Source organism: Hipposideros armiger, unplaced genomic scaffold (genome assembly GCF_001890085.2).
Source record: "Hipposideros armiger isolate ML-2016 unplaced genomic scaffold, ASM189008v1 scaffold_304, whole genome shotgun sequence".
In the NCBI taxonomy this organism is placed as follows: Eukaryota; Metazoa; Chordata; class Mammalia; order Chiroptera; family Hipposideridae; genus Hipposideros; species Hipposideros armiger.
Window position 1 is genome coordinate 1,348,050 of NW_017731654.1, and position 23,585 is coordinate 1,371,634.

Below are 23,585 nucleotides of genomic sequence, written 5' to 3' on the forward strand. Positions count from 1 at the left end.
GCAATGATAATACCAACATGGGCCAGTGAAGCGACGTCCTCCACAACTAGACTGAAGAACAAAAGGACAGCAACTTGTCTGTTCCCCCTTCCCCAATACCCCAGTGCTGTTCCCCTTCCCCAATACCCCAACGCTGTTCCCCTCCCCCAATTCCCCAGTAAAATCTTAAAAAAAAAAAAAGAACATTTTAATATGGACTTGAGGGAGTGAGGCTTTCTATAAGTTTGACAAACCAAAGAACCATGAAGAAGATTGTCTCATTTTTTTTAACTTATATTGCTTGAACTTGCATTTAGCAAAAAATGAAAATTTAAAAAGAAATCAACATTTGAAAACAAAAATGGCAGTTATAAAGAGTTGCGATGCTTAAAAAGGTCACCCAAATCATTAAGAAAAAGCTGAATCGCTTCATGTAAAAAAAGGGCAAAAAATATAAATAGGTAGTTCATGTAAGAAATATAAATTGTCAGTGGTCAGTGGGAAAAGGATAATACCGTGTTAGCAAGGCTATAGGGAAATAGGTACATACAGCGTTTCTGGGAATGTGAATTGAAGTGAACTTTTCATGGATGATATGCATGTTCCTGTGATGCACAATTCAACTTAGAGTTTAGGTTCTAGGTATACGTCCACAAATGTACAAGAAGAGTACAAAGATGTTTTATGGAAGTATTACTTATAATTGAAAAAAAAGGGGGGGGAAGAACCAAGTGTCTAATGTGCATACCAAAGTGACCATAAGGTATAAAATATGATCTAATTTTCTGTACTATATGGTAATATACTCAAAACCTGAAAGAATAATACAGCAAATCGTTAACAGTGGTTATTTTTGGAGGATGACAAGATAGTGTGATTGCTTACATTTTATTTTCCTGTGTTATAGTAAACGGCTTTTTTCATAATTAAAAAAATAAAACAAAGTTGAAAATATCCTACCACTTAGTAATAACCATCACCTACATTTGATGAACATCAATCCAGATACTTTTAATACAAATATGGAGTTATAATATGCATACCATTTATAAATTGGTTGCATTTGACTGGAAGAAGAAGAAAAAACAACCAAGTCAAGTGCTATTGAAAACATGATGGAACTACATACATACAGATAGATGTTTGTCACTGCAAGAAGAAATTAATTCCTAAAGTTAAGAGAGGAAAATTAGTTTTGAGTCTCTTTTGGCAGGACCCACTGACTTATTGATATCTAGGATGAGGGAATAAACACATACATATATTCCTTCATCACTCTCTTCCCTTCTCATTATATGTGTGTGTATGTATAGTATATATGTATTTTGGTAGTCCTATTTTTTACATTATTTGATTTGTAATGTATTTGTAAAATGTTATAGCCATTCATGGCTGTTTAGTTTTAGTTATGTATTTAAATGGAGTTAGTAAATACACTGGTCTTTTCACTTTTTTTCTAGTACAGAATTCTTATTTTGATTTATTTCCCTGCAGTTACTTCAAGAAGTGCCACTTACTTATTGAATCCTTAAGTTCATACTTGTGAATGCTATTGCCTCTTCTTTTTTTTAATAAAGATTTTATTGGGGAATTGGGGGAGGGGAACAGCGTTGGGGAATCAGGGAAGGGGAACAGACAAGTTGCTGTCCTTTTCGTTCTTCAGTCTAGTTGTGGAGGACGTCTCTTCACTGACCCATGTTGGTATTATCATTGCACTCTTCCCAGATGAGGCAGATCGATTGCCGGCCTCTGGACGGCCGCTCACAGTGGCTTTTGGCAGCTCACGCTGGTTGCCGGCCACACACGGTAGCTAATGGCAGCCCACTGCAGCCTCACTGCAGCCTATGCTGTCTCCGGTGACTCATGGCAGCCCAGCTCCAGGTGGAGCTGTTGTTCACCATCTTAGCTGTAGAGGGCGCAGTGTCACTGGCCCTCCTGTGGAATCCGAACCTGGGCTCTGCTGCTCAGAGCTGGCATCCCAAGCCAACTCTTAACCAACGCGCCACTAGGCCGGCCCCAATTGCCTCTTCTTTAGGTTTCACATTCTTTGTATCACACTTTTTCTCAGAATTCTTTAGTTATCCACTCACTATTACCCGTGTTGAATGTTGCAGAGAAATCTATGGCTAACCTAGTTATATATAACCTGCCCACCGATATTTGACTTGCTTTTTCTCTGCCTGGATGACCATGATATTGTTTATTTAAAGCTCAGTGCCTCTCATTTGACTGATGTTTTAGTATTGTTTATTCTGTTCCAGTTTTTTCCTGTGTTGTGAAATATGTTTTTAACCTGCATATTTAGGTATTTATTACAGGAGAGTTTTACATATTTTATTTATGGCATTTTTATATTCTAATCTCTTCAGGAACACCAGTTGAATCTCCTGTGTTATCTTTACTCTGTTCAACTATATACTTGTTTTATCTTTTCATTTACAATATAATTTTTCAAAGTTATGACCATGATTTGTTTTTAGTTGTGTGTTTTTTCCCCCCAAATTTTTTATTTATAATGTGACAGTAACTCCTGTCTTGGTTTTTTATTTCACTTCTTTTCTGAGTCTTCTAACTTGCCATTAAGGCCTTTGTTGCATTATAATGTCTTTTTTCAGATCTTCTTTAAAAGAAATTATATTTCTGTAATTTCTTTGAGACTATTTTTCTGAAGTCCTGGGTTTTTATATGTATTATTAGGTGGTTGAAGGTGAACTTGAAATGAATTTGAATGGAGACGCTCAAGAACCTACTCATTATGCTAAGAGAAGTTTCATTGTGAGGCTATTCATGGGATTGCTGACAACAAGGGATGGTAAGAAGATACAGTAATACCTTGGTTTGTGAGCATAATTTGTTCCGGAAACAAACTACTCGTATTGCAAGACATTGCTCGTTTACCAAGTTAAAATGTATTAGAAATGTTTGTTTGTCTTGGAGAACACTCTCAATCCACGTTACTTGCAATCCAAGGTTTTACTGTAAATGTTAACTTCACTTTGAAGTTGCTGAAACCGTGGCCATGGCTGTAGGTGAATACCAAGGAAAGGAGAGCAAATTCCACCTACTGATACTTGAAGTAGAATAACTCACCTAGTTTTATTATACAGAAACAAGTACATGAGGAGATAACTGTTGGACAGTAAATAAAAGGAAACTGATTTTTGAAAATTTTGTATACAGAAACCTTAATTTAATTTGAGCAATACTTAAGAAAATCAGGATGAAATAAAGTGGTTAATGATTCTCACCCTCAGTTGGTGGCAGTAGGAATAGACTCCCCCATTCACCAACCCACCTTGAGGGTGGTCATACCCCACCATCCCTGCTGAGAACCATTTGTGTCCCCTGTGTAACATGCTAAAGGGTAAAAGGAAAGTTGAAAACCACTGCTATAAGGTATTGGAGGGAAAAGTGACTAGAGACCAACTGGGATGTGAGCTTTTAAAACTATGAGTCTTTGAATGCAGAAAAAAGTACTCTTAGTTGGAAGTGACAGGAATTGAACTAGAATAAATTTAGACAAAAAAGGAAATTTGACTCTTAACCAACTCTGTGGGGGCCGGCAAGATTGGTACCAGGTGTAAAAAATTAGAATTCTGTTATGATCTCTCCTCTTGTTTCCTGCTTTGCTTATTTAATTCCATTCTAGCTTCATTGTCACAAACCAATGTTCTCTTTGAGATTTGACCTGTGGCTGTTGTTAGCTCTTGGGCTTTTAAAAGACAGCATCCCCATGGATTGGGACTCTCTTTCTTCTTTAATTCCAGTTTGAAAAATCATCTGATACAAAATAGCCACAGGGATGTAAAGTACAGCATAGGGAATGTAGTAATAATATGATAATAACTATGTGTAGTTTCAGGTGGGGGTACTAGACTAATTGGGATCATCAGTTCATAAATTATATAAATGTCTAGCTGCTATGCTCTATACCTGAAACTAATATGATAATATATTTTCTTTTTTAAAAGATTTTTATTGGGGGAATTGGGGGATGGGAACAGCGCTGGGGAATTGGGGGAAGGGGAACAGACAAGTTTCTGTCTTTTTTGTTCTTCAGTCTAGTTGTGGAGGATGTTGCTTCACTGGCCCAAGTTGGCACCATCATTGCGCTCTTCCCGGGTGAGGCAGATCAATCACCGGCTTCTAGACGGCCGCTCACGCTGGCTGTTGGCCACTCACGCTGGCTGCTGGCTACACACGTAGCCCATGGCAATCCACTGCAGCAGGGGCTGCAGCCTACGCCGCCACCGGAGACTCACGGCAGCCCAGTTCCAGGTTGAGCTGTTGTTCAGCATCTTAGCTGTAGAGGGCAGTGTCACTGGCCCTCATATGTGGGATCCGAACCGGGGCCCTCTGGGGTCCCAAACCAGCTCTTAACCAATGTGCCACACGGCTGGCCCTAATAAGGTAATATTGAATGTCAATGGTAATTGAAAAAACAAAAAAAGAAAAAGAAAAATCCTCTGGAACATCTTCATCCTGGCTTGTATCAGGTATTCATTCACTCATTCTTATGGCCCGGGGGGTTTGGACCTTGTTTGGCAGCTCCTACTAGAAACAAATAGTTGGATATGATGTTTGGGGGTCCATAGTATTTTTCAAAAGAACTGTTTAAGGTATGGCTTTTGTTCTCGAGTTTCTAAAGGATACTGACTTTATTTCTTTCCTTTCATACCCTGTATTCTAATGAGCAATTTTAAAGGAAGAAAATAGACAACTTACATTTATTATACTCTGAGGTAAAGAACCTTTCATGTATACAGTACCTCTCGTCTGTCTTGCAAACATAGGTTTTACCATACTTTACTGATAAGGAAAATGAGACTCAAAAAAAATTGTCTAATTTAAGATGATAAGGCCAGTGAGAGAGTTGGCACCCAAACCCTGGCGTAAAGTAATACCACGCTCTTGCCATAAGTTATGTTCCAAATTTTCTACTGTGAAATAAAATTCAGAATTCCCCCAGAATCTCGTATTCATCAAATTTATTTTTAAAAAATAGATGAGATCACAAGTAGGTTGAAGTTTATGTAAAAACCATACACTGTAGCGTCCAGGCATAACCATTTCTGGACCGAGGAGTTCCTGCTGTAGCAAATCTTGGCAGAAGTGTACGATGATCCCCCTGTATTTAATCTAAGCACAAGTAACACCGTAGTTAGGTCTTAATGTGAAAGAACCCTTAGATAAGTGTTTGAAGAGGGTACAAGCAGGGTGAAGTATTGCAGGCAGCAGAACTTCCGTGTTATTTTAGGAACGTGGTCCAGAATTCTCCCAAGCAAATCTTTCCGAAGATATTGGCAAAATCTTTGCAAAGTATGATCTCTGACCTTTTTGGCTTGTCTGTTCTTTTTTCCTTTTGTTCTTGAAGCATGGTATAAGAAATTCATCTGGGTTGCAATGTTTTGAATTAGGAAATCAGCTAGCCCTAGCTAGCCCTAGCCCTAGCCCTAGCCCATGGCATGATGTAAAGAAAAAAAATACCAATTTTAAGCAAACTTTAAAGTTTACCACAAATCTGCAAAGATGATTACATTGATGCATCTTAAGATCTATGAGGAAATAAAGTAAACTTTTGCAGTTGTATGCTGATACATTACTTTTTAAAATACTGATTAATTAATGGAAGCTTGCAGGAAAGAAATGTTTTCCCTATTCTGGTGACTGGGTTTGTGATGATTTATATGTTTTAAAGTACTATGACAATTTATTCCTCTGATAATAAGGTAAATTATTTTGACAAACCATCTCAATACTTTGGAGGAGTAATTAGATAGTGTCTCAATAAGAGGTTCTATCTCTGATTTCAGAATTTCAAAATGAAGCTGGTGTAAAAATAGTCACTTTACAGAAATGCACCTTACAGCCAGCTGCGTGTTATATAAATAAACTTGACAGGAATGCACATTCCTGGAGCGGGAGACTACAACTACCCAGACACAAAGGAAAACCAGTGGCAGGCTATAAATAATCAGCTTGTATTTGGCTTTGTAGCTGTTAGACTTAGTCAGCCATTGGTCTTGGCAAAGTATATTTACAGTTAAAGTAGCTTATTTCCTTCATAGTCAAGTATAAAATGACAGTATATTTGGGTCTTTGAATGTTGTTGTTCTGAGATCTCATATTTTTGCTGAGGATTAATAAAGGTCTATTTTCACATGATTGACAAAATATTATGAAACTTTTAGATTATGTTAAATTGCTTTTTTAGCATTATTTAAAAAAAAACTTTTATTGAGAAAAATTTTAAACATATAATAATACCAAAGTAGACTGATCGGTATAATGACTCTCCATGTACTCAATTAGCCTCCGTGGTGGTTCGGTCATAACCAGCCTTGTTTTATCTAGCTCTACCCTCATACAATTTTGAAGCCCATCCCAAACATCACCATCATTTGTCTGTAAATATTGCAGTATTTCTAAATATTTATAAACCTTTTAAAATGGAGGTAAAAACCACATTAACATTACCACACTTAAAAAAAATAATAATTTAATATTATTATATTAATGTCTTAATATTTAGTCAGCCTTCAGGTTTTCGCTTGTGTCAGACTTTTTTAAAAGATTTTATTGGGGAATTGGGGGAAGGGGAACAGACAAGTTGCTGTCCTTTTGTTCTTCAGTCTAGTTGTGGAGGACGTCGCTTCACTGGCCCAAGTTGGCACCATCATTGTGCTCTTCCCGGGCGAGGCAGATCAGTCACTGGCTTCTGGACGCCGCTCACGCTGGCTGCTGGCTACATATGGTATCCCATGGCAACCCACTGCCACAGGGACTGCAGCCCACGCCTTTGCCGGCGACTCACGGCAGCCCAGCTCCAGGTTGAGCTGTTGTTCAGCATCTTAGCTGTAGAGGGCAGTGTCACTGGCCCTCATATGTGGGATCCGAACTGGGGCCCTCTGGGGTCCCAAGCCAGCTCTTAACCAATGCGCCACTCGGCAGGCCCTGTCAGACTTTTTTATAAAGTTTGAATTCAGTCTTCTCTTTTGTTCCCCTTGCAGTGTACTTATTGAGGATTCCAGGCCGTGTCCTTCAGAATTACTGCAGTGTAGATTTTGCTGATTGTGTCCCATAGATGTCCTTAAACATATTTTTATGTCTGTGTTTTCTGTAAATTGGTAATTGTGTCTGGTGGCTTGATGAGGTTCGGGTTTGTGAGTCAGGTGAGATCACCTCATATAAGCAGTGGTTTGATTGTTTATCAGGAGACATAATGTCTGGTTGTCTTTTTTTTGAATGCCTAGATTAAGATGACAATATGTAAATGTTACAAATAGTTTTCCTTTTTTAACTGCACTATTTCTGTAGAGTGAGAGATACTTCATTTGATCAAGTGGTAGTTACTGTTTGATTGCTTGGTAATCTAATTTGTATAAAAAAGGAAGAAAAGAATTTGATTCATTTGCTTTTTTTATTGGTTTTCAAAATAACAGAATGGTTTACTAGCATCCTGTAATGGTGACCAATTAGTTTGTTTTCTATATCACTGTTTATAAGCTTGTGGACTGAAACATAAATATGTTTATTAACTATTGATACTCAAATTGCCTCCATATTTGTCCAGTGGAGCCCCTTGAAGTTGGCTGAGTCTTTTAAAGAAGACCATGGTATTATTTGATAGCGTTTTAAAAAAATCTGGTACGTATGAGATGAACTTACAGCATTTCCTGCCCCAGACCTGGAACCAGCCATTTCTCTGAAGAGCCCTGGTCCCTTTAAGGGTTAATCATGTTTGGAGACCATCTATTGGGCACTAGGCATGCTCATTGCTACAGGGTTGGTTATTCTTTCTAAGACTGTTTTCAGTGGACAGAGCTCAGAATTTTTAAAGCTATATCATGAATTCATCCTTCCAATTCAAATTCAGGACTATAGTTTTTACTTTTCATATGCTGTCATTCTCTTTTAGTCTTATTCTTGAATAATGACTCCATCATAGTAAGTCTGCTCGTGCATTATTTTCCATTACTTATACCTATCCAAATCATTATTCTCAAAGACATTTCCTTGTCCTTGGTTTTCTTTTTATTCATGGTTTGGAGACTCTGGCCCACAGTGATTTCCAGATTCACAGCATGCATACATAACTCTCATTTAACAATCACATGACACTCCATGTTTACTATTTTAAAAATTAAAGTATAACACACCCACAGAAAAGTGCATAAATATTATGTACAGCATGCCATTACCAGCACCCCAGAACAGTCCCTTTCATGACTCCTCCCAGACACTACCATTATTCCCCCTTCCAAAGGAAAAAGACAACTGTTGTCCTGATTTTGAATACTATTGATTAGTTTTGCTTGCTTTAGAACTTCATAGTTTTGTTTTAGAATTCGTGATTTGTGGGAAAGAGAGCTCTTTCTAGCTCTTTCTAACTCTAATTGCGTCCAGGTAGCTCTCAGAAAAGATGTATCTTCATCTTTGTCACATTCAAAACTTCTCTGCAATATTTTAGGAAATAAAAGTAGAAACCCTTATATTTCACATTGTGAATACACTTAAGCAGGTTAGATTTTTGTGTTTTATTAGCTATTTCCATTTTCTCACTGTTGTATTTGTACCCTTTGTATGTTTCCCCTGTCATTTGATCTTCAGGAACTCTATTTGTGTTAGGAATATTAGACCTTTAGCTGTTATGTTGCAAAAGTTCTCCCCAGTCTCTCATTTGTATTTCAACTTTATTGCTATACTGGATTGATTTAAAATATTTTGTGTAGTATCATCAAACTTGAGTTATGTGTTCTGCTTAGGAAGGCCACCTCTACCCAAGATTATGTAAAGAAAAAATTCTGTATTTTCTTTTAGTTAGGTTTTATTGTTTGTTTATAAAATCCATTGGGGTTTGAATGTAGTGTGTGTTATGGTATCCCTATCAGTATTTAAAAGCAAATAGGATATTTAAACATCTTTCTGTGGCCTTTCCCATTAAAAACAAACTGTTTTAATTTTATCTACCTATAGCTACTACCTTTTTCCATCCACAAACTTCTAGGAAAAGTTTCTGTTCATATTTTTCTACTTCAGCTTCTTCTTCTTTTTTTTTTTTTTAAGATTTTTATTGGGTAATTGGGGGATGGGAACAGCGCTGGGGAATCAGGGGAAGGGGAACAGACAAGTTGCTGTCCTTTTGTTCTGTCTAGTTGTGGAGGATGTTGTTTCACTGGCCCATGTTGGTATTATCATTGCGCTCTTCCCGGGCAAGGCTGATCAGTCGCTGGCTTCTGGACAGCTGCTCACGGCGGCTGCTGGCCGCTCACGCTGGCTACACGTGGCAGCCCATGGCAACCCACTGTAGCAGTGGCTGCAGCCTACACCATCGCCGGAGACTCACGGCAGCCCAGCTCCAGGTTGAGCTGTTGTTCAGCATCTTAGCTGTAGAGGGCAGTGTCACTGGCCCTTGTATGTGGGATCCGAACCGGGGTCCTCTGGCGTCCCAAGCCAGCTCTTAACCAACGCGCCACTCTGGTACCTACTTCACCTTCTTTTGTCAACTCAGTGTTTCCTGCATGGACTTTGTCTTGCCATTACATTGAAACTACTTATGCCTAAGGCAGTCTTTGGCCTTTTTCCTGATCCCAGTGGACTGGATTTAGACCCCTCTTTCCTGAGCAGTGTGTATATATCATTGGTGGCAACTTCCTCCTTGAAATGCATCTCCTTTGGTTTCTTTGACACAGCTTTTTCCTCGGTTTGTTCCTACTCCTGTCTTACCCTAAGTCTTAGTCACTTTTGTAGCCTGTTCTTTTTTTATCTCCTAAATACTGGTATTCTAGAATTCATTCAGTTAGATCCTCCATGGTTTACACTTAATGCTCATCCTTGAATGATGTTAGTGTTATGACTTCAGTTATCAGCAATGCTGTGATAAACCCCAAACCTCTGTCATTAGCTCAAATTTCTTTTTAAAGCAACACATGTATGCCTCAGGCATTTAAAATTAAACCTGTCCTCATTTCTTCTCCTTACCTCTCAAATCAGCACATCTTCGCATTTCCCATTTCAGAGAATGAACGTACTCCTGCCCAGCTGCTCTGTACAGCAACCTGTTTGTCATTAAAAAAAATAGAGATGAAATTCAAATAACATACAATTAGCTATTTTAAAGTATGTAGTTCAGTGGTGTTTAGTGTATTCACAATGTGCAACTACCCATCTCTCTTTAGTTTCAAAACTTTTTCATCACCCCACAAACCCGCCCCATACCCATTAAGTAATCACACCCCATTTCCCCCTCTCCCTATCCATTGGTAAGCTCTATTTTGCTTTCTGTCTCTGTGAATTTGCCTTTTCTGGATATATTAAAGGAGTCATAAAATATGGGACCTTCTGTCTCTGGTTTCTTAAACTTAGCCTGACGTTTTTGAGGTTCTTTTAAGTTGTAGCATGTGTCAGTATTTCACTCCCTTTTTTATGGTTGACTAATATAACATTGCATGTGTATACCATAATTAGTTTATCCATTCATTTGTTGACGGACATTTGGGTTGTTTACGCGTTTTGACTATTATGAATGATGGTGCTATATAAACATTTGTGTACAATTTCCTATGTGGACTGGACAGATATTTTCATTTCTCTTGGGGTATATACATAGGAGTGGAATTGATGGGTTATGTGGTAACTCTATGTTTAACTTTTTGAGGAATTTTGTGTGATTTTTTACTTATTATGTTAACCACCACATCACCAAGCTTGATTGAGTCTATCTCCTAAATATCCCTGTTTTCCATCATTATTCCCACTACCATATACTAAAGTTACACTTCCCAGGATTACTTGAATAGCTTCCTTTTTGTTTTCTTTGTCATCACCATGACCTTATTCTATGTCACCTTTCACACACTGCAAGATTGGTTTTTGAAAATGGAAATCTCATGAAGTTACTTCATTGTTTTAAAAACAAAACAAAACAAAACACAAACCCAGAGGCTCATGATAGCCTTCTGGATAAAATCCAAATTTACATGGCTTGCAAAGACTCTTTGCTGTCCAGCTCCTGACATCCTGTCAAGTTTTAACTGCACCTGCCCCCTTTTGTTCTAGCCATATACTGATCTCCATATTTCATGGTTTGATACATGTTCCCATGTCTAACCCTGTGCTTCTCCACCTGAATCTTTTGTCTTATTTCAGATGTCTCCTCTTTTTAGAAGCCCTGTCTGTGTTTTCATGATTATAATTTTGTGCCCCTCCAAATTCCTGTACTAATGTTTCAGCTACACATTGTAATTCCCTGTTTACTTCTGTGGGAATCCGGATAGTTAAGTGCCAGGTGATGTAGTACAAACTAAAAGTATAATTATAGGAATTTAGCAGAAGTCAAAAGAAGATTATTTGATGAGTTATTTAGGGAAGGCTTCATGGAGGGAAGATGGTACTTGAACTGGACCTTGAAGGAAGTGTTCATGAACATATGGTAACGATCTGAAACTATAGGTAGACTAAACCTGTTAAGTATCCATGGATCTAGATCTATGAGGATCTATGCCAAGGACAAAAGCCATGATAAATTGTGATGTTGGACATTCTTCAACATTATTTTTGTGTTACATGAAACAGGTGGACACACTCACTCCTATAGAAGAGAAGCCTGGAAAGAATGTGCAAAAGATTTTAATAACTTAGTGAGGAGTGATGATACACTTTTTGGGAAGTGTCAGGAAATTTTCAAGGGTAATTTTGACCATATATGCTCATTTCAAAGCTTACCCACCTACATTTATAGAACTCCACTAGACTTCTGACAGAAAATGCAACAATTAGGTGATTTCTGGATAAGTTAGAGCGTCTTCCACAAGACTCTTGTATAGAGTGTTAGAGAAAATGGTCCAAGTAATATAATAGTGTTTATCTAGAAAAAGGTTGGAAATAAGATAGTAACTCGGTGTAGAAAAATAACTGCCCGTTTTGCAGTTGTTTGTGCTCTACCCTATCCCTCGACTGACAGTAAAAGTGTGACTTGCATCTTTTTTCCTGTATTTCTGCAACATAGTTGGCGTTCAGTAAATGTTTGCATGCATAAACAAAATAACAAGATTAAAATGTAATTCCTATTTTAATGTCTTTGCATTTTCAGTTTTCTTTTTTTACGTATTAGGATATTTAAAACTATAATGCTTTTCTTCTTTTTTGAAATACAGTACTGATTTAACCCTCCATTGGGCACAATGCAAAAGTTACGAGTTTGGGCGCAATACATCTACTAGATGCATGTATGACACTTATTTATGAATATAACATGTAATATGCTTGTTAAAATAACATGTAAACATGCTTATTTATTCAGAATGAAATTTTAATTTATATCTAACAGTTAACTATTAGATATTTGAAAATTTGTGTGCAGTGAATCTGTGAGATAGGTTCTGCCCGACGGAGGGTTAAAACTATTTATAAAAGTCTACTTTGCCTGTTAGACAAAAGTATTAGACTTACAAAAAAATCTCCCTTCAAATTTTGAGAAAAGATGCCATTCATGTTTAAATGTAAATAAACTTTCACTTTTGGCTCTTTCCCTGCTTCACTGGCATTTTGGGGTGTTAAATCCTAATTGAAATAACACCACCTCTGATTCCTCAATAAATTAATATCTTCTCAGTTACTAACACACTTTGTTCAATCTTTTATAGTACTTTGAGTTGTATTATACTTACTTTTATCATTAGACCGACCTCCTTGAAGAGGATGGCAAAAGTTATATGAGAATTACAAACCTGTTCTGACTTTCAGCAAGTTCTTTCTGAGCTACTCTCCTCTTACGTGTACTTTATCCCCCCACTTCCCACTTTCAGCCAGTCAGTGCTCCGTTTGAGCTTCCTGTTGGTGATATATGCACATGTTTATATATTATCATAATTGCGATGGTTTCACAGGTGTGTGTGTGTGTGTGTGTGTGTGTGTGTGTGTGTGTGTATATATATATATATATATACTTTAAATATGTGTAGTTCACTGAATGTCAATTATAACTCATTAAAGCTGTTAAATTCCTTACATGGTGTCCACCATCAATAGATCATTACTTTATTAAGCCCTTTGTCTCCAGGAACTGTTTAGACTTTGCATTCCTCCTCACCTGCTCTTCTAAAGTCCCCTCTTGGCCTCTGTCCCCCAACCTCATTAGTCCTTTACCTCTGCTCTTATCCCCAACCTCTATCATCCTCCATTCATGCCAGAGCACTCTCTCTGGAAGAGAAAAATCTCATGATTGTAGGCTCCAGGTATTATTATTATTAAGCCACTCCTGTGTTCTGAAAGGGCAGAGGGGTCAAAATACAGGCAGGACACACATGGAGCCTGTGCTCTCTATGCTCAGAGTCCGACGGGCCACACATGAACATCAACAGTAGGCGTGTATCCCCAAGAATACAGAGGAGTTGTCAAATAGGTATATAGATAATTAGTACAAATGAAGGTTGGTTAAGTTCAGTAAATTCCAAGGAAAAGGTGTTAGGCACTCTGTTGGTGTTTTTGAAAGAACACAGAATAAAAATTAGCAGAGGTACTGGTTTGATTTCCTTTCAAAGCAGAGTCTCTGAAAGATGGGCCTGGACATCTGCATTTTAACGAGGTCTCTACACTGCTGTACCTCTGTACCACTACAGAGCTACCTAGAATGGTAAGAACCTAGCTGGAAATCAGGGTAGAATAGAAATAAGAGGGCAGTAGAAGTTGGTCTTCTGGGTACTTTGCTTTACCCATTGCTTCCTCTGTTAGAGTATCAGAAATGTTTTGGTCATCAGGTAGCATTTTGCTAATGCATTCAGGTATATCCATTTAATAGTTTACAATTTATAACATATATATTCAAGTATTGTAGTCTACCTGTTGGGTGAAAATTATGTGCTTAAAAGTTTTGATCAAATTTTTCTTTCTCCACAGAACTCAACAAAAATCCAGTGGAAGGCTTTTCAGCAGGTTTAATAGATGACAATGATCTCTACCGATGGGAAGTCCTTATTATTGGTCCTCCAGATACACTTTAGTAAGTACAATGGAACTGACATCAAAGGGGAGCTCTTTTAATTAATTGAAATGTAAACTATTTTGGCAAACTGAAGTGAAATTATTTTTTAAAGAGCAGGTGATATGGCTGTAATTAGTATTACTTGTACTGGATGTCTGGGCTTTTGTATTCTGTTTGAAAGTCTAATGTCTAAAACCTTTGCTTTCTTAAATATATAATAGTTTCAGAAATTCAGATATGTTCAATATCTAGAATAAATTTATTACAGAAAAGCTATCTTTAAGGTGAGGTTATATATAAATATATATGTGTTACTTGTATCCCAGAAATCGGATTAGTTTTGGCAGATTAGGGGAAGAAGAAAATTCTTTATTGAAATGCTTCTCCCTCCTCCCTTCCCCTGTGCTTACTGTGCCTTGCCTGAAAAGGGAACATTATAATTTTGAAGATAAGGCTTTACCATTCTTAACACTTTTATCAGTTTAATGAAAGCATAGTATTACACCTGGGAGATTTCATACAGAGCATAGTGTACACATTGGTGTCTCAAGCAGGCTGGAAGCAACTTTCGGGATCATCAGGCTTAGTGGTTCTCTTGGGTCCCTGCAGAAATACTGGTCACAACAAAGGTGTTCTCACCCTAAAATGAACTAGTGGCCACCTTTTCCCAGTTTTTAAAAGCAATTATTACTGTTAATCATTTTTAATTAATTACTATTAACTGATGTAAAGATAGATAATAGAATGTAGTGGTATCAAAGAACAATAGAAAAAAATAGATGGAATTTCTTAAATATTTTATGTAATGCATTTCTAGATTCAGAGACAACAGCCTTATTTTCTGCTCCAAGTGTTTGCAGACTAACTTAAACTTCCTAATATTTACTGTTCTATAAAAGGGATCATGATTATCTTGTATCTGACTGGTACAAGTTCCTTACTTTATATAGAAGTTAAGGTATTGGAAGAAAATACAGTAGGGACAGATATAGATCTGAGTTTCTTGGGGACAACACTTTCTCACTCAGCCGTGGTCCTTGATGGTACCAAGCTAGCAAGGATTTGGATACATCAAACATTTTTTTGTGGTGGTCGAGTAGTTTTCATTTTAGGTGTTCTAAGATGGTAACTTCTTTTCACCATAAACATGATGGAAAAGAAAACTCAGAGCTAGAGATTGGTATATAACATACAGAGTTGAGCTATAGTTTGGATTTTTGGGTTTTCTATAGTTTTAAAAATGTTTTATTGCCAATCAAATTTTTTGCTAATGTATTTCTCAGTGGTATGTTTGCATTGGTTGTTGTAAACTAAAATAACTCAATTTAAAATAACCACAAACCACAGTTTTAGTTTGGTGTAGATAATAATAGCCATTGAAAACCGTTCCAGAAGTATTCCTCCACAACCTTAATATTATTTGAAAGGTAATTTCTTACCAAATTTTGTATACAAAACCATACATATAACCCAGTTTATGAGCCCAATGAAGTTCAGGTCTGTTTTTCTAGGTTTTGCAGTGAAACACATTGCATGAAGGTTTACTAAGGAGAGACACAACAACATTCAGTGATAGACTCTTGTTACTTCTCCAGTTGATATGAGATAATGGGAGAAATATCTTCACTAATATCTGTATAGAGGATTGGTTAGGCATCCAGGCTTATGGTCCATCTCTGAGGACCTCACAGAATTCTTACACTTTTTTCATGCAATCGTGCCAAGTATCTCTAAATATTATTAGCTGGTCCATATATATTTTGTGTACCTTCAGCTCACCAAGAGAACCACTTTTTAATACTCATTGTTTAACAGGCCATTATGTCCACCAATAAAAGCCTATTTCTGACCTTCATATACATTTTAAAAGTGCTGGCTGTTGATCTGAGTTGTGGATAGCAGAGCATTTGTGACAGCTCCTCTGGAGTATGGACCAGTTACTGATGAGACAAGTGGCAGCCACTTCCGCACTGTCCCTTCCTGATGAGAACACTGGTGGCACCTGGGCTATAGTTTAACCTCAGTGCCACGGATACTTGAACATCCTGTGAGTAATGAAGCCTTAAACCTGTTGACAGACATTATAATAAGCATCCAAAATTATCCAGGTATGATTTCTTTTTATTAACGACCTTTTCTAAAATTCATGTGCTGGAAGTTATAAAATTATTTTTAAAGCCCTCAAAAAAGAGATTTAAGATTTATTGTTTAAAATTTATTAAATTTAGGCCACCCCTTTTGGCAATGTCCTACTTAGAATGGTTGCAAATATAAAGCATTACACTGGCATTTATACTGCTCATTTATTTAGTTCTCAAATAGTTTTTGAGTACTCTTATGCTAGATGCTGGGAACATGACCTTGAACTAGCTAATAGTCACTGCTCCCAAAGAGGTTACACTTTATTTCGCAAAACAGATCATTACATAGTCATTTAATACACTTTGATGATAGCCATGATATGGTGATAGGCATGGGGTATCACGAGAACTCGTTGGAACACATAGCAGGTGTCCTAGAGGAAAAAATGTCTAAAATGGGAACTGAAGAGTTAGTAACTGTATTATAGACTTTTTGGCTACAAGCTACAGAAATCTGATTTTAATTGGCTTAGAATACTTTGAATAATTTGTTGTCCTGACGCTGGTAGCAAAATGTTTAGAGCAGTTTTGAGCATTTCAGAATATCACCCAAAGAAAGAAGAGAAGGTAGTTTGTTTTTGTGTTTTATGTATTTCTTATACAATGTAGAAACCTTTTTTTTTCTTTCTGGAAGTTCTCCAGCGGAATCTGCTTGTCTCATTTGTCAAAATTGAGTCATTTGCTCATTCATTACCCAGTAACTGGCAAGATGAATGAAATTGCCACATTTGGTTTAGATTAATTATTCTGGGATGGAAGAGATTTTGGACTGTCAACAGCAAGGTAAGAATTAACTAGACAGATATTCTGGCAAAGGCAGTGAGCGGGCAGTGGGGTGTAGGTGGAAGGGAAACTAGGAATTAAGCACTTTATAAGGAGAATTGTGTCTACATAGGGCCTGGATAAAAGGGATGGAACCAAGGACATGGCGACTGAATAAAGTGAGTATAAAGAATTTTAAGAAATGAAGTTGGATAGGGAGTTGAGGGCTAGTTGAAATTTATAAACAGTGTTAAAGAGTTTGAATTTATGCTTTATCCTAAGGACAAAGCACAACCATTGAGGAAGTTTGCATCAGGAGTTACCAGTTAAATTTACATTTTAGAATGTGCATTGAATTACTAAGTATCATAGCTTTGGGATTATGGATTTTATTTTCCCCAGTTTACTTGTATTTTATTTCTGCAACAAAAATAATGTGTTTTTAACGTTATTTAAAATTTTTCTTTATCTATAGCGTAAAAAATGGACTGGGAGTTTGGGGACTGCCCATGGCTGCTTGAAGTAGGAAGATCAACAGCCCTTGCGTATGGAAAGGAGAGAGAGCACGTGTGCCTAGGGCAGGACCCTGAGAAAGGCAGAGGAAATTAGCTAGAAAGGTATAAGGAAAGGAAAGTTTTTATAGAAGTAAGATTTCTAAAATGTTACTAAGAATCAAGTATCAGGTATCAAAAATCAATGAATAGTTTTTGTAGATTTAACAGTAAGGAAATTATTGGTGTTCTTGTAGTTATTTCAGTGAAGAGGGTGGAGGCCATCTTCCAGTTTGAGGAGTGAATACATAGACCTTAAGTGACTGCCTAGGAAGAGACACAGAGAGGCTGTTACCAGGGGGAGGGGAACATAGGATTGAAAGTAAGTGAATGTGGGCTCAGATGGTACTCACACCTAAATGAATAATTCTTCACTTAATAATTAGATAATTTGTCATAATAGGAAGAATTAATACTGTACTAACATTCTTTAAAAGCTGATGTGATATTTTATGGCGGCATCATTAGCCTTCATTTAGTCACTAGAGGGCAGTCCACACTCTTCATAATATAATCAATAACTGGTATATTCAGGCATTACCTTATTTGAGACTGATAGTTGCCATGAGTATTAATTTAGCCATTATATTTATCTTTACACAGCATTGAATTTTTATTACTCTGTCCATTAATCTTTCTAGTGTTGTCAAGAATAGATTCTTGAGGCTTTCTATGAAAGACATTCTGAAACTGGTGTGATATACTTGCTATTTTCAGACTACTAATTATCAAGTAGTGTAGATAGTCACCCATGTCTACAGGAATAAAAATTTCAGATAGGAATGGCAGTAGGTTTTTAAAGTCTGGGAGACCCAGATATCACTATAATTATAAAGTTTATAGATTTATATTAGTGAATGGCAAATTTACACCTTTTATCTCATATTCTCTTTTTCTTTCATCATTAATGGCTAGTCTGTTCAAGAAACATTTGTTTTGTTTCTTACCATTGGCAATGGTGTAAAAATTTGGAGAATCTTAAGGTTATATGTGTTTTGTAGTATTGCCTAACCTGAGTGGATACAGAAAATGAAGAGTTGACTAACCAAACTCTCTGATTAATATCCTTGTAAAGTGACATAATTGTTGTACAGTTCTGTTTAAGACATAGAGGCACAAGTCATATATTCTGTAATGAAATTTTGGGGGTGCCTGTACTGCTTAGGAATTGATTGATCAATGGCAATGCCATGTCATTAACATTTAGTGCTTAAGAACATGGGCTTTGGGGACTATCGTTGTTTAGCTCCCTGACTCTACCACTTTTCATTAGCTGTGTGACTTTGAACAATTACTTATAAACTTTGTCTTAGTATTTCATTTCTAAGGTAGAAACTTTATGCCCAGGAAGTGTTCAGAATATTCAATGTTCTATTGCTTGTAATAGCAAAAAAATAAAGAAATGGAAGCAATCAAATGTCTTATGAGTATAATAGATAAATTGTGCAGTGTGGCAGGTAAAATAAATGAACAAGAGACAAGTATCAACAGGAATGTATATAAAAAAACAATGTTGAACAAAATTTCAAATGGCTAGATACAGTACATCATTTGATGGCAGAATGATAGGATCTGATCCTTGAAAGATTTTTATAATTTAATACAAAAACAGTCCAGGCCTCATGAAACAAATGTGAACTAGGCCTAGGTTTCTCAACCTTTTCAAATGGGAAACTCCTGGTTGCATACCTCTTTTTTTGAGGGGGAGTGGGGGCAGGAGCGGAGAACAGTGTGTTTTTCTAGGACCCATCAGCTTCAAGTCAAGTAGTTGTTTCAGTCTAGTTGCAGAGGGCGCAGCTCAGTGACCTATGCTGGGATCAAACTGGCAACCTAGGTGCTATGAGCAACTACACTGTAACCAACTGAGCTAACTGGCCACCCCCTGCATACCCCTTTTTAACATCATGCTAGTAATTGTGCTGTTAGTATCTGTGATGAACAGAATATTTTGGGTTGTCAGAAAAGTCATGATGCATTTTTGCAACAAAAAACATAGGAAAAATATGTCATAACTTTCCCGACAACCCGATATAATGAGAGAGACGATGTTTTTAATTCATTGATGCTTTTTAATAAACTTTCATTTTGCTCATCACAGTAGCATCTAGGTGTATTTGAAAAACAGTGAATATATGACATGTCAATATTTAGTCTACAATGTTTGTGCCCTGTGGGTTTTTTTAGTTGCACTTAGCTAATTTAGCTTTCGCCAAAGAATTACACCCACAAGTTGGGACTACTGAGCGAGATTTTTAAAAAAACAGGTAAGATTTCCACAGGAAAAAGAGATGTTAAGGAGTTTACCTATAGGAGGAAAACTATAAGAATAGCATAATTGGTTCAGAATGGGTGAGGGCATTGCACAGATTGCAGATTGTGTTTTTTAAATGTTTTAGGATAATGCTATTAATTAAATTTGATTGACATTTTAAAATTGAAAATAAATTAAGAGACTAGGTAATTTTTCATGATAAGGGATTCCAATCAGCTAACATAAAGCTTTCAAATGGACCTAATCAATCAAATTTTAGGGAACTAGGAAAGCTAACTGAATATTGAGGAATAGCCTCACTGGTGGAATAAAGTGCCTGGGCTTTGTGGCAGCTGTTTTAATGACCTTTTACATCGATTCTTGGTGTTTTTTGTATTTGTGGCTTTCAAACTGTTTTAAACAACCCATAATTATAAATATTTTACATCATGACTCAGTGTATACATCTTAGTGAATAGAAACATGTAGGTAGATTACATAACTGAAACAAATTACTTGTGATAAGCACCTATGTTTTTTATTCTGTTTATTTAAGAAGAAAACTGGTTAGTGACTCACTTGATTGGTTTTGCAGCCCCAGTTGGAAAAACTAGTTCATATAATTAATATGTCTTAAGGCCAGTTTTGGCACCTACTTATACAGTTGGGGTAGCATAGGCTGAGAAAATAGACTTATCTTTTTATCAGGGTAATGCACGCTTCACAACAGCTATTCCAGTCTCCATTTTCCACATCTTCATGCTATTTTCCCTTCAATAGATAGTCTTATAAATTATTAAAGTTAAGGCAAATAAGGCATAAAATTTGCCATTTTCCTCCCCTTTCTGCCCTGGATATCTGTACTACCTTCAGTCTGTTTTTCTTCCTATGCAAAAGGTAAAGATGTCCTTTCTTTTTCTTGGTTAGGCCTTTTACTACCCTTATTTTCTTTCTTCTTCTAATATCTCAGTTATTCTTTTCCTAGTATCTCTAGTCTTTTCTGTCAGCACCTTTCCATCTACTTGCAAAAAAGTTTTTCCCCTCTTTTAAAGCCTTTCATTTATACTATTTTCCCATCTAGTTACCATCTTCTTTAACAGTTAACTCAAATTGTCCTGATCATTATGCTTGTATTTTACCACCTCATTCTTTCTTTAATCCTTTCCCGTCTTTTTCCTGTTGCTTTTACCAAAATCGTATTAATCAAGGTTACTTTTTATCCTTGGAGTCCAGTGGTGTTTTCTGTGTTCAGAAGTACTTGGTATTAATGATCTACCGCTCTCTTTTTTAACCCTCCCCCCCAATCTTGCTTTTATGATCAGAAAAAGGCAATTAAAGTTAATACTCGCTTATGGTTAAAAAGTCAAGCAATACTGAAATGTACAAAGCAGAAAGAAATAGATGCCAAAATCCTTTCTGTTTGTATACAAACATACCCCAACTTTATTTTCTTTTAAAGACAAATTGATTCAGTAGATACTTGGTTTTTTAAATTTAACAATTGATTGCTTGTATCATTCCAGTACTTATTACTGATATTTTTATTGATATTTACCATTCCTATTAGAATGGTAAGTGCAGTGAAACCAGTGATCTCTAATGTCTTGTTCTCTGTTGTATTCTTTTACATAGAACAGTATCTCGTACAAGTAGACAATCAATGTTTGTTCAATTAATGAAAACCATTTAATGACCTGAGAATTCCATTTCTCACTGATCTGAAACAAACATAATTTTATGACCCTGCTTTGATGGTGTGTGCCTTGAACAATAAAAGAATCAGATGTGTGAATTGCTGTTGCAATAAAGAAATGAAAAGAGGCCAGTGTGATAGAGGGACATAGTGGCCTATCAAAACTGAGTAGTCAAGTAAAATATTTCTCAAGAGGTAACATTTAAGCTGAGTTCTGAATGATGACAAGGGAAAAAATATTTCAAACAGCGGAAACAGCTAGTACCAAGGACACAGGAACCTAGGCATTTTTGCCCCACAAGACTGACTATCTTACTGGTTTTCATTGTTAACATATACAGTGTATTGTATTATGTTGACAATTCTTCAGGAACACTTCTAAGTAAATGGCAGTGCTCTGGAACTGCACTAATGCAACAGTCACTAGCCACATGTGGCTATTAAAATGAAATAAAATTAAAAATTCAGTTCCTGAGTTGCACTAGCCATATTTCAAGTGGCTGGTGACTACCATATTGGATAACATGAATATCGAACATCTCCAGGGTGTGCAAAGTTCTACGGCACAGGACTACTTTAGAAAGTCACCAGAATATGAACTCCTTGAGAGACTTTATACTTTGTTCACTGATATACTTCTAGTGGCTGACACATAAAGATAAGGAACAAAATGTGCGTAAGCCTGAGATGAGAAAGAGCGTGTTATGTTTGAAGAATGGAAAGAAGACTGGCTGGAATGGAAAGAGTGATAGTTTGAGGTCCACATAGAGAAACTGACAACTTGACCTGTAGAGGCAATGTTAAACCTTCTAAATTTTGTTTTACATGCAATGGGAAGTTATAGAAAGGTTTGTAGCACAGCAATAATGTGACCTGATCTGGATGTCTTTTTAAGCTATTTCTTTCATTTTACTAGCTTTTTGAGAGTTTAATAAGGTGGTAGGTATAACAGTTTATTAAATCTGGATATTTGAGTAAGTAAATTACCTGCTCGAAATCCAGATTATTCATTACTTAATTTATAGTATTAGCACTAGCACCTTTGTTTTATGTTTGTTTTAATAATTGTCTGCTTATAAGCAGGAACTTGTTTTTGTTTTTTTTCCAGTGAAGGTGGTGTTTTTAAGGCTCATCTCACTTTCCCAAAAGATTATCCCCTCCGGCCTCCTAAAATGAAATTCATTACAGAAATCTGGCACCCAAATGGTAAGTTTATCTAGTTTTACTTTCACATTTACAAATATGATGGCCTGTCACTAAAGTTTCCAAGGTCAATAAAAAGATGTAGTTCTCAATGAAATTGCTTTGAAATTTTTGTACCAAGTTCATTGTGTTCATTATGCACATGGCCTTATATTAGATTCCTTAGACAAGAAGGAGTAACATCATATGAAAAAAAATTATGTATTTACTTAGTTTCTAGCTTTGTTGAGACTTACAATGTTCCAAACTTAGAGGCAAGTTTGGTAAGTGATTTGATGATATTCATCATAAATAGAGCTCTTATAATTGAGGAGATAATTTCTAAGGCATTAGGTAACTCATTGAGCATTATTACAAAGAGCATAGAAGTAATTAAACCTGGATTTGTTATTTATATTTTTTCACTTTAGCTCTTAGACTGTGGGCAACTCTTACCTATTTATCTATATCCTTAGCTATAAAAAAGCAATGTGCTACCTACCTCATAAGGTGACTGATGTGCATCAAATGAGATAAAATAGTGTATGTTTTAACCTTTGGAAAACATCTATACTGCTGTGCATGAAATGGTGACGTTGACTTTTTTACACAATGATGTGCTACCATTTAAAATCCACTTTGTAAGCCAAAGGTGAAGCTAGATAAGCTACGTTTATACACAGTCTCCCTGGACTTTTGGCCTTGTTTTATATACAGTAGAGCTTGCAAGGAGAGAGAGAGAGAGTGTTTTAGTTTCAGGTGTACAAAACAATGTAATTAGACATTTACACCCCTCACAAAGTGATAACCCTCTTCCCTCAGCAAGGATAGTGTTTTGACTATCAGTATTTTGTAATCAGAGTTGTCTTTTTAGATTACTACACTAATCTGCATTTTGCTTTTCTTTAAGATTTTATTGGGGAATTGGGGAAGGGGAACAGCGTTGCAGAATCGGGGAAGGGGGACAGACAAGTTGCTGTCCTTTTGTTCTTCAGTCTAGTTGTGGAGGATGTCGCTTCACTGGCCCATGTTGGTATTATCATTG

The 23,585-nt window shown here is 36.6% G+C and overlaps 1 protein-coding gene across 5 annotated transcripts in view; it reads left to right on the top strand.

The window, feature by feature from the left end:
• Positions 1-23,585, top strand: part of UBE2G1 (ubiquitin conjugating enzyme E2 G1) — a 125,381-nt gene that overhangs the window by 76,397 nt on the left and 25,399 nt on the right. For 4 of the 5 annotated variants that reach the window (XR_002125946.1, XM_019659871.1, XM_019659872.1 and 1 more), the window contains 3 exons: positions 2,677-2,791; positions 13,876-13,978; positions 22,467-22,564. Coding sequence is in view for 4 of the 5 variants with exons in the window: in XM_019659871.1 (XP_019515416.1) it covers positions 2,698-2,791; positions 13,876-13,978; positions 22,467-22,564 (295 nt within the window). In the remaining variant the exon portion in view is untranslated. The remainder of the gene's footprint in view (positions 1-2,676; positions 2,792-13,875; positions 13,979-22,466; positions 22,565-23,585) is intronic. The other variant, XM_019659874.1, reaches the window with a different exon arrangement.